This window comes from Colobus angolensis, unplaced genomic scaffold, assembly GCF_000951035.1.
Source record: "Colobus angolensis palliatus isolate OR3802 unplaced genomic scaffold, Cang.pa_1.0 Scaffold71, whole genome shotgun sequence".
In the NCBI taxonomy this organism is placed as follows: Eukaryota; Metazoa; Chordata; class Mammalia; order Primates; family Cercopithecidae; genus Colobus; species Colobus angolensis.
The window spans coordinates 10677330-10689010 of record NW_012120821.1 but is presented as its reverse complement, the minus strand read 5'-3'; the positions used below and the strand labels follow the sequence as shown (position 1 = coordinate 10689010).

General features: G+C 39.7%; 1 protein-coding gene across 1 annotated transcript in view; it reads left to right on the top strand.

Moving 5' to 3' along the window:
• The window catches only part of CNTRL (centriolin), a 95673-nt gene that overhangs the window by 46790 nt on the left and 37202 nt on the right, over window positions 1-11681 (top strand). The window contains exons 15-16 of the mRNA XM_011927399.1: window positions 7235-7411; window positions 9989-10123. Of these exons, the coding sequence (XP_011782789.1) occupies window positions 7235-7411; window positions 9989-10123 (312 nt within the window). The remainder of the gene's footprint in view (window positions 1-7234; window positions 7412-9988; window positions 10124-11681) is intronic.

The window sequence follows — 11681 nt, the reverse complement described above, 5'->3', positions numbered from 1 at the left end:
AGCTCTTTAGTTTAATTAGATCCCATTTGTCAATTTTGGCTTTTGTTGCCATTGCTTTTGGTGTTTTAGTCATGAAGTCCTTGCCCATGCCTGTGTCCTTAATGGTATTGCCTAGGTTTTCTTCTAGGGTTTTTATGGTTTTAGGTCTAACATTTAAGTCTTTAATCCATCTTGAATTAATTTTTGTATAAAATGTAAGGAAGAGATCCAGTTTCAGCTTTCTACATATGGCTAGCCAATTTTCCCAGCACCATTTATTAAATAGGGAACCCTTTCCCCATTTCTTGTTTTTGTCAGGTTTGTCAAAAATCAGATGGCTATAGATGTGTGGTGTTATTTATTTCTGAGGCCTCTGTTCTGTTCCATTGATCTATATATCTGTTTTGGTACCAGTACCGTGCTGTTTTGGTTACTGTAAGATTGTAGTATAGTTTGAAGTCAGGTAGCGTGATACCTCCAGCTTTGTCCTTTTTGCTTAGGATTGTCTTGGCAATGTGATCTCTTTTTTGGTTCCATATGAACTTTAAAGTAGTTTTTTTCCAATTCTGTGAAGAAAGTCGTTGGTAGCTTGATGGGAATGGCATTGAATCTATAAATTACCTTGGGCAGTATGGCCATTTTCACAATATTGATTCTTCCTATCCATGAGCATGGAATGTTCTTCCATTTGTTTGTATCCTCTTTTTTTTCATCAAGCAGTGGTTTGTAGTTCTTGAAGAGGTCCTTCACATCCCTTGTAAGTTGGATTCCTAGGTATTTTATTCTCTTTGTAGCAATTGTGAATGGGAGCTCATTCATGATTTGGCTCTCTGTTTGTCTGTTGTTGGTGTATAGGAATGCTTGTGATTTTTACACATTGATTTTGTATCTTGAGACTTTGCTGAAGTTGCTTATCAGCTTAAGGAGATTTTGGGCTGAGACGATGGGGTTTCTAAATATACAATCATGTCATCTGCAAATGAGACAATTTGACTTCTTCTCTTCCTAATTCTCTTCCTAATTGACTTCTTCTCTTCCTAATTAGGAAGAGAAAGAGAATTTCTTTCCCTTGCCATGGCCAGAACTTCCAACACTATGTTGAATGGGAGTAGTGAGAGAGGGCATCCCTGTCTTGTGCCAGTTTTCGAAGGGAATGCTTCCAGTTTTTGCCCATTCAGTATGATATTGGCTGTGGGTCTGTCATAAATAGCTTTTATTATTTTGAGATACATTCCATCAATACCTAGTTTATTGAGAGTTTTCAGCATGAAGGGCTGTTGAAGTTTGTTGAAGGCCTTTTCTGCATCTATTGAGATAATCATGTGGTTTTTGTCATTGGTTCTGGTTATGTGATGAATTATGTTTATTGATTTCTGTATGTTGAACCAGCCTTGCATCCCAGGGATGAAGCCAACTTGATCGTGGTGGATGAGCTTTTTAATGTGCTGCTGGATTCAGGTTGCCAGTATTTTATTGAGGATTTTCACATCAATGTTCATCAGGGATATTGGTCTAAAATTCTATTTTTTTGTTGTGTCTCTGCCAGGCTTTGGTATCAGGATGATGCTGGACTCATAAAATTAGTTAGGGAGGATTCCATATTCATCGGAATAGTTTCAGAAGGAATGGTACCAGCTCCTCTTTGTACCTCTGGTAGAATTCAGCTGTGAGTCAGTCTGGTCCTGGACATTTTTTGGTTGGTAGGCTATTAATTATCACCTCAGTTTCAGAGCCTGTTATTGGTCTATTCAAGATTCAACTTCTTCCTGGTTTAGTCTTGGGAGGGCATATGTGTCCAGGAATGTATCCATTTCTTCTAGATTTTCTAGTTTATTTGCATGGAGGTGTTTATAGTATTCTCTGATGGTAGTTTGTATCTCTGTGGGATTGGTGGTGATATCCTCTTTATCATTTTTTATTGTGCCTATTTGATTCTTCCCTCTTTTCTTCTTTATTAGTCTTGGTAGCTGTCTATCTATTTTGTTGATCTTTTCAAAAAACCAGCTCCTGGATTCATTGATTTTTTTTGAAGGGTTTTTTGTGTCTCTCTCTCCTTCAGTTCAGCTCTGATCTTAGTTGTTTCTTGCCTTCTGCTAGCTTTTGAATGTGTTTGCTTTTTCGTCTCTAGTTCTTTTAATTGTGATGTTAGACTGTCAGTTTTAGATCTTTCCTGCTTTCTCTTGTGGACATTTAGTGCTATGCATTTCCCTTTACACACTGCTTTAAATGTATCCCAGAGATTCTGGTACGTTGTGTCTTTGTTCTCATTGGTTTCAAAGAACATCTTTATTTCTGCCTTCATTTTGTTATGTACCCAGTAGTCATTCAGGAGCAGGTTGTTCAGTTTCCATGTAGTTGTGTGGTTTTGAGTGAGTTTCTTAATCCTGAGTTATAATTTAATTGCATTGTGGTCTGAGAGACAGTTTGTTGTGATCTCTGTTCTTTTCCATTTGCTGAGGAGTGCTTTACTTCCAACTATGTGGTCAGTTTTGGAATAAGTGTGATGTAGTGCTGAGAAGAATATATTCTGTTAATTTGGGGTGGAGAATTCTGTAGATGTCTATTAGGTCCACTTGGTGCAGAGCTGAGTTCAAGTCCTGGATATCCTTGTTAACTTTCTGTCTTGTTGATCTGTCTAATATTGACAGTGGGGTGTTAAAATCTCCCATTATTATTGTGTGGGAGTCTAAGTCTCTTTGTAGGTCTCTAAGGACTTGCTTTATGAATCTGAGTTATCCTGTATTGCATGCATATATATTTAGGATATTTAGCTCTTCTTGTTGAATTGATCCCTTTACCATTATGTAGTGGCCTTCTTTGTCTCTTTTGATCTTTGTTGGTTTAAAGTCTGTTTTATCTGAGACTAGGATTGCCTGCTTTTTTTTTTGCTTTCCATTTGCTTGGTAGATCTTCCTCCATCCCTTTATTTTGAGCCTATGTGTGTCTCTGTGCATGAGATGGGTCTCCTGAATACAGCACACGGATGGGTCTTAACTCTTTATCCAATTTGCCAGTCTGTGTCTTTTAATTGGGGGTTAATTTAAAAGCCCCTTTACATTTAAGGTTAATATTGTTATGTGTGGATTTGATCCTGTCATTATGATGCTAGCTGGTTATTTTTTCTGTTGGTTGATGCAGTTTCTTCCTAGCATCGATGGTCTTTACAGTTTGGCATGCTTTTGCAGTGGCTGGTACTGGTTGTTCCTTTCCATGTTTAGTGCTTCCTTCAGGAGCTCTTGTAAGGCAGGCCTGATGGTGACAAAATCTCTCAGCATTTGCTTGTCTGTAAAAGATGTTATTTCTCCTTCAGTCATGAAGCTTAGTTTGGCTGGATATGAAATTCTAGGTTAAAAATTATTTTCTTTTAAGAATGTTGAATATTGGCCCCCACTCTCTTCTGGCTTGTAGAGTTTCTGCCAAGAGATCTGCTGTTAGTCTGATGGGCTTCCCTTTGTGGGTAACCCAACCTTTCTCTCTGACTGCCCTTAACATTTTTTCCTTCATTTCAGCCTTGGAGAATCTGACAATTATGTGTCTTGGGGTTGCTCTTCTCGAGGAGTATCTTTGTGGTGGTCTCTGTATTTCCTGAATTTGAATGTTGGCCTGCCTTGCTAGGTTGGGGAAGTTCTCCTGGGTAATATCCTCCAGAGTGGTTTCCAACTTGGTTCCATTCTCCCCATCACTTTCAGGTACACCATTCAAACGTAGAGATTTGGTCTTTTCACATAGTCCCATGTTTCTTGGAGGCTTTGTTCATTTCTTTTTACTCTTTTTTCTCTAAACTTCTCTTCTTGCTTTATTTCATTAATTCGATCTTCAATCACTGATACCCTTTCTTCCACTTGATCAAATTGGCTATTGAAGCTTGTGCATGCATCACATAGTTCTCATGCCATGGTTTTCAGCTCCATCAGATCATTTAAGGTCTTCTCTACACGGTTTATTCTAGTTAGCTATTCATCTAATCTTTTTTCAAGGTTTTTAGCTTCCTTGCGATGGGTTCAAACATCCTCCTTTAGCTTGGAGAAGTTTGTTATTATTGACCTTCTAAAGCCTATTTCTGTCAACTCATCAAAGTCATTCTCCATCCGGCTTTGTTCCGTTGCTGGTGAGGAGCTGCAATCTTTTGGAGGAGAAGAGGCGCTCTGGTTTTTAGAATTTTCAGCTTTTCTGCTCTGGTTTCTCCCCATCTTTGTGGTTTTATCTACCTTTCGTCTTTGATGTTGGTGACCTCCAGATGGAGTTTTCATGTGGATGTCCTTTTGTTAATGTTGATGCTATTCCTTTCTGTTTGTTAATTTTCCTTCTAACAGTCAGGTCCCTGAGCTGCAGGTCTGTTGGAGTTTGCTGGAGGTCCACTCCAGACCCTGTTTGCCTGGGTATCACCAGCAGAGGCTGCAGAAGAGCAAATATTGCTGCCTGATCCTTCCTCTAGAAGCTTCTTCCCAGAGGGGCACCCGCCTGTATGAGGTGTCAGTTGGCCCCTACTGGGAGGTGTCTCCCAGTTAGGCTACATGGGGGTCAGGGACCCACTTGAGGCAGTCTGTCCGTTCTCTGAGCTCAAACACTGTGCTGGGAGAACCACTCCTCTCTTCAGAGCTGTCCGACAGGGACGTTTGAGTCTGCAGAAGTTTCTGCTGCCTTTTGTTCAGCTATGCCCTGCCCCCAGAAGTGGAGTCTACATGTGGAGGCAGAGGCCTTGCTGAGCTGTGGTGGATTCCACCCAGTTCGAGCTTCCTGGCTGCTTTGTTTACCTACTCAAGCCTCAGCAGTGGTGGACACCCCTCCCCCTGCCAGGCTGCTGCCTCACGGTGGATCTCGAGAGTGCTGCACTAGCAGTGAGCAAGGCTCTGTGGGCGTGGGACCCACCGAGCCAGGTGTGGGATATGATCTCCTGGTGTGTTGTTTGCTAAGACTGTTGGAAAAGCACAGTATTTGGGTGGGAGTGTCCTGTTTTTCCAGGTACCATCTTCTGTGAAGGTACAGCTTCGCTTGGCTAGGAAAGGGAAATCCCCCAACCCCTTGCACTTCCTGGGTGAGTTGATGCCCCGCCCTGCTTCGGGTTGCCCTCCGTGGGCTGCACCCACTGTCCAACTAGTCCCAGTGAGATGAACCAGTTACCTCACTTGGAAATGCAGAAATCACCTGTTGTCTGCGTTGATCATGCTGGGAGCTATAGACCAAGCTGTTCCTTTTTAGCCATCTTGGAACCGGATTCAATCTTATACACATTTTTATACAGATTTTTTTTCCTGAACCATTTGAAAATCAGTTGCAGACATCATGCTCCTTTGCTCCTAAATATTTCAGTATATATTTCCTAAGAACAAGGACATTTTCTAACATTAACACAGAGTAATTATCAAATTTCAGAAATTCAGTATTTTATCAGACTTCATGTTTGCCACTCTGCTGAGCTTTAAAGGCCTTCTTTCCATTTTTCTATTGTGAAGATGTTTACAGTTATAAGACAGTTGAAAGAATAGTTTGGTGAACATCTATGAACCCTCTTGGATTCAATAAATATTTTGATTTATTTTCTCTTTCTCACAGACACATACTTTTTTCCTTTGCTCATTAGAAAGTTGCAGATATCATAACATCATCCCTTCAACACACATCTTTTTAAGAGCATTTTCCCTCATCACTACAATATCATTATTACACCTAAGGAAATTGACAGTAATTCCCTAATGTCCTCTAATGTCTTTTTTTTTTTTTTTTGAGACGGAATCTTGCTCTGTCACCAGGCTGGAGTGCAGTGGCGCGATCTTGGCTCACTGCAACCTTCACCTCCTGGGTTCAAGTGATTCCCCTGCCTCAGCCTCCTAAGTAGCTGGGACTATAGGTGTGTGCCACCAAATTAGCCAGGCTAATTTTTTTTTTTTTTTGTATTTTAGTAGAGATGGGTTTCACCATGTTGGCCAGTATGGTCTCAATCTCCTGACTTCGAGCTCCACCCGCCTTGGCCTCCCAAAGTGCTGGGATTACAGGCATGACCTACCGTGCCTGGCCCTAATATCCTCTAATATCTGAACCGTATTCAGATTTTCTTTATTGTCCCAAGAATATGTGTGTGTGTGTGTGTGTGTGTGTGTGCACGTGCGTGTGTAAAATCCAAGCTGGTATTCCCTAGATTGAACCACATTCTGGGTTTGACTGATTGTTTCCTCATGGTTTGTTTAACTTGTATCTCTATGTTCTATGTAAAATAGTATCTTAAGTTAACTGCGTTTTCCCCTGATATTACTGGAGAGGCTGATCACCTTTCATTTGCTGTTCAGGTTTCCTCTTCAGTGAATTCCCTATTCATATTCTTTACCTATTTTTTGTTGAATTGTCTTTGCCTTTTCTTAAAGATTTGTAGGAATTCTTTACATATTCTGGATAATAATCTTTCGTTGGTTATATGTAGTATCTACATTTTAAACAAGCAGCCCAAATAATTGAGTTGCCAAGTGGTTTTTGGACAGCTCTTTTTAGAAGTTCTCATCATACTATCCTCCTCTTTAATCTATAATAGTTTGATCCCAAGTAAATAGATGAAAGAGGTAATGTTTAATCACAAAACACAAATGGACTAAAATGAATCAGAACCATGGTATGCTAATAAATATGTACTTACATTCTTGTTAGCACTCATTTAAGGTACTCTTATCATCCTTAATATTAGAGAGTGCCAGTCTCATTTTGTTCTTCTGATAAATGAACATGCTATGGTTTAATAGAAAGAGTATGGGCTTTGGAGTCAGAGATCTACATTTATATCCTGACTATCCTTTTTCTAGCTACATAGCCCTATGCAATTTACTTAGATATTCATTCTACAGTTCCTCATCTGTAAAACTGCAAGTTGCCTTATACAGTGATTGTGAAGATACAAAGAATAATGAATATGAAAACATTTTGTCCAACATCAGATGAAAAATAGGCATTAAATCTTATCCTACTCTTTTTTTCCCTTCCTTTCTCCCTCCTTATGTTTTTAGACTCATAAGTATCACAGAACTGGTCCCTTTGAGAAACAGTATGTTGGTAGCTTACTGACTTTCCTGATTACATTTAGCCAGGGTTTTGTTTTCCAACCAGGATATGCACAGCCTGAGGCTTCATGATATTGCTACTGAAAACTTTGTGGCAGGCAGCAGTAGCTGGCCAGCATTTGGTTTACAGTGCTCAAGTTACTTATAATGCCTTGCAGATGCTTAAGCAGCACAGTGAGGGTTCCATAGTTAAACCCACTGTATCTTTCTAGGAGCTTGCAGAGCTAGAAAGTGCCCTCCAGGAGCAGCATGAGGTGAATGCATCTTTGCAGCAGACCCAGGGAGATCTCAGTGCCTATGAAGCTGAGCTAGAGGCTCGGCTAAACCTAAGGGATACTGAAGCCAACCAGCTCAAGGAAGAGTTGGAAAAAGTAACAAGACTAACCCAGGTAAGTAGGAGCATAAAGCCAACTAGAAACTAAGTACCCTGTGCCTTAAGATATCATCCTTCTTTTATTTATGTCTTAATTTAAAATTAAGCATTTTTTCATACCATGTATATGGAGTGATGAGAAAGACAGAATTTTAGAGTCAGACATTCCGAGTGCTAATAACTACCCCTGTGTGAACATGGGCAAATCAGTTCATGGCTCTGAGCCTCCCAGCCTTTTCCTCCTCTGTAAAATGGCTTATGGGGAAGACAAATGAGAGAAATGACATGAAAGCACCTGACATCGATACTCAATAAATGCTAGTTTGTTTGTTTTTCCTTCTTAGAACAGGTTTAAGAGACTTTTTTTTTTTTTTTTTTTGAGACGGAGTCTTGCTCTGTTGCTAGGCTGGAGTGCAGTGATGTGATGTCGGCTCTCTGCAACCTCCGCCTCCTGGGTTCAAGCGATTCTCCTGCCTCAGCCTCCTGCGTAGCTGGGACTACAGGTGTGTGCCACCATGCCTGGCTAATTTTTTGTATGTTAGTAGAGATGGGGTTTCACCATGTTGGTCAGGCTGGTCTACAGACTCCCGACCTCAGGTGATCTGCCCACTTCAGCCTCCCAAAGTGCTGGGATTACAGGCAGGGGCCACTGCACTCGGCCGAGACCTCTTTTAGGTTGATGGTAAGTTGCAGTTTGCTGTCTCCTTTCAGAGTTGGTTGAAAGATCCACTAGTTTAAATTGTACTTGCAGGTTACAGAAAACATATCCAATAAATATTTATTGATTGGCCATTGAGGGCCAGGTGCTGTGGATTCTCTAGGGAAAACACAGACATGGTCACCATCCTGTGGAGCAGACAGATCTCTGATTGGTAAACTTTAGTCCAGCAGGTGAAACAGGTGTGGAAGAAAGAAAGAGACAGGATTCTTTGGCCAAGGAGGAAGTAGTCAGGGAAGACCACCCTACAGAAATGATGTTTCAGCTGATGACTGATGGATGAGTAGGATTTGGCCATGCAGAGGGGACAGGGTGAAAGGGTTAAAGGTAAGGTATGTGTATTCTAGGCAGAGAGGTGAGGAGAGAGAGCATATAGTAAGTACATTTGAAGTGCTGAAAGTATACCTCCAGGATGCCAGGAGCAGGGAGAGGAGTGAGGAAAGAGAACGAGAGGTAAAGTCAGAGAGGCAGGCAGAGGCCAGTTGTAATATATTCTTTATCAGATTAAAAATACAATTTATTAGCCAGATGAGCTGCATCTTCTTTCAGGAAGCCACTCCAACCTTTCCTTTCTGCCTGCTGAAAATCTGGGTTCAGGGCTCCAGTTTGGTTTTCCTATAACCTGTGCACAGTAAAGGTATTTATCATGCATATGATGATCATCTGTTTAGATGCTCCTAGATGATCTGTTTGTTTTACCCCAGCTAGACTCAGAGCTCAGTGAATGCCCAGATTGTATCTGTTTGTTTCTGTTTTTTCAGTGCCTGGCATATGAGAAGTGTCAATACATGCTTATTTGATAAAAATGAAATAAATTAGATATTTTGAATCTCAGGAATGCATGTAAAAAATAATTCATGTGATTAGAAAATGAACTAGAAATATATCTGGTTTATTATAGTAATTATGTATATTCCTTTTCTTATGAGATATCAGATCATCACTTGACAGTTGTCAGGATTGTATTTCTCAAGAGTGCTGAGTTTTTTAGAAGTATAATTGACAAGATTAGAGTCTCAGAAATTAGGAGGGTTTAGGAAAACAATTAAAATAACAGTAAATATTTTAAAATAATAATAAATAAAATTTCTAGATGGCATTTTCCTTAATAAATTCTCTTTTCAGGCCAGACTGTACTAGCTTGAAATACATTGTCCTTTGTACTTTGATTGTCTTTTATTTTCTTCTCAGAAGTCTTGACAAAATTATTTTAAGAGCCTGGCCTTTTCACTGATTCACTTGGTATTGAAAGGGACATTCCCCCTTCCTCAGCACCAAGACTGCCAGGATTGGTCTTCAAACCACACTGAGAATATGAAGCATAACAGGTCTTCTGTCTCTGAGCTGAAGATCTGCAGATCTCTGATTGGTAAACTTTAGTTACATGAACTCCCTTGTGGTGCTTGATAAGTACAGATTCCTTGGCCCCACCCACCCTAGAGATTGTGATCCAGAATCTCTTTTCTGAGATAGAGGTTAGGTGTCTGCATTTTTAACAGGCATACCTAGTGTTGATACAGTTATTTTGAGGACCACAGTTTGAGAAATACTAGTCTAAGGGAAAGGAGAGCAATAATTGTTGGATCACTTGCACAACTTTTAAAGGTAGGTGCTTCGGCCCACACCTGAAGATTCTGATTTGTTGTATTTGGGCTGAGCTGATTCCGATGCTTACTCCTTCTTAAGTGTTAATAATAGTTTAAGGATTGTGTGAAAAAATTATCTTTGGTTTTTAAATTTGGGAGTACAAACATAAAATTGAGTTGTAAAACTATTGCTAGCCAGGGATTGTGTGTATTATGTAAATTTGTGCCTTTTAAAATAATAAATTATTGCTGTTTTATACTTTCATGTCATTGCTTCGTATGGTGACAGTTAGAACAATCAGCCCTTCAGGCAGAACTTGAGAAGGAAAGACAAGCCCTCAAGAATGCCCTTGGAAAAGCCCAGTTCTCAGAAGAAAAGGAGCAAGAGAACAGTGAGCTCCATGCAAAACTTAAACACCTGCAGGTAGAGATTTGTTGTTTTAGAATACATTCTTACACAGAACACCCAAAGATGATGATATCTTTAGTCAGGCACTTAGCAACCTGCAAGTAAGCAACTTGAATTACTAGACAAAAGGGAATTCTGGGTGGAGCAGCACCATAGCCCCTGTTCTCTTGTGACCATTGTTTTAAGATTGTTATTTGTGAATCTCCTTTTGTTTTTATGATGGTGCAAAGAGATAGAGGCAGTGTCAGTAGTAAACAATATACTGTGTAAACTCATGGGCAAAAGCAGTATCTTGCATTTCTTCTAAAAGTAGATTTATCACCAGACCGAACTAAAATGATCAGATTGGTGCATTCCTCTTCCACTGAAATATCTTTGTAATTATCCAGGAATTTAACTAGAGTGGGTTGCAGTGGGATTTCTTATGTGTAAACAGTTTTCACAATCCTCTTCTCGGAAAGGATGCTATTAAAAATGTAATCATTTTTTATTTGTGGGAATGTATGTCAACATATGTATAGCTGTTCTCACAGTAATCTGCTGAACAAACTGCAGGAAAAACAGGTGGATAGGATTTTTCTGATAATTAAACTCTCAAAGAAGACAAATGTCTGAACAAACAAGTACCTGAATCATCACTCAGGTCTCCAAATCTGTGAGGCTGGGGGCCTCTTGGCTAGCTGAGATGGTAGCTGTTATCACCAGAAATAAAAGGGCAGAGATTATGTGGCTTGGAGGAAGGGTTCCAAAAAAAACCATGTAGGGGAATTTGAGAGAAATAAGACTAAGCTCACACAAATGTTCTTCTTCTAACACTTCAAATGTTTGTTCCTTGAAGTTTAAAGAAATCTTATAACTAGAATTTAATTTTTACTGCTCTCAGTTCCACTTCTGAAGCAAATATAAAAGATACACATGTTTTCCATTACTATGTGAGGTGTGTGTGTGTGTTGGGTCTTTCTTGAGTTACCATTTTCCGTTTTTAGTATAGAAATTTTCATATAACACAAAAACAATACTTATGACCCTTTATTTACCCATTGCCCAACCTAAACAGTTGTCAATTTTCATTGTTTCATTTTGTGCACCTCTTTTGTTGCTGGAATATTTTAAAGAAAAATTTTGTACAAACATCTTTCTTTCACCTGCAAATACTTAAGTGTACATCTCTTACAGAAAAGGACTAATATATATTCTTCAGGGGCCTTCTCCAAAGTAGAAAGTGAAGTCAGCTTTCTAGAATGCTTACACGTGTTGTGGGACTAAGTTAGAACTAGATTCTTTGGTTACTTGGTCAGCTAACCTCCTGAGTACAAGTTAAACCCACTCTACAATTCTTTGTCAGAAATCATTTAGTTGCAATGAACCAAAACCTACTCACAGTAGCTCAAGAAAGGAGACAGCTTGCTAGGAACCAGAGCTGCTCTGCCTTTGATGTTGACATAGGGGCTTTCTCATTTCTCTTTTTCCATCTCTCCGAGCATTGTTTGTGGCCCAGCATAGACCCCAGCCCTGAGCTGACATATTTTGAAGTCCAACATTTATATAGACTTGCTGTACTGAATCTTGTTTC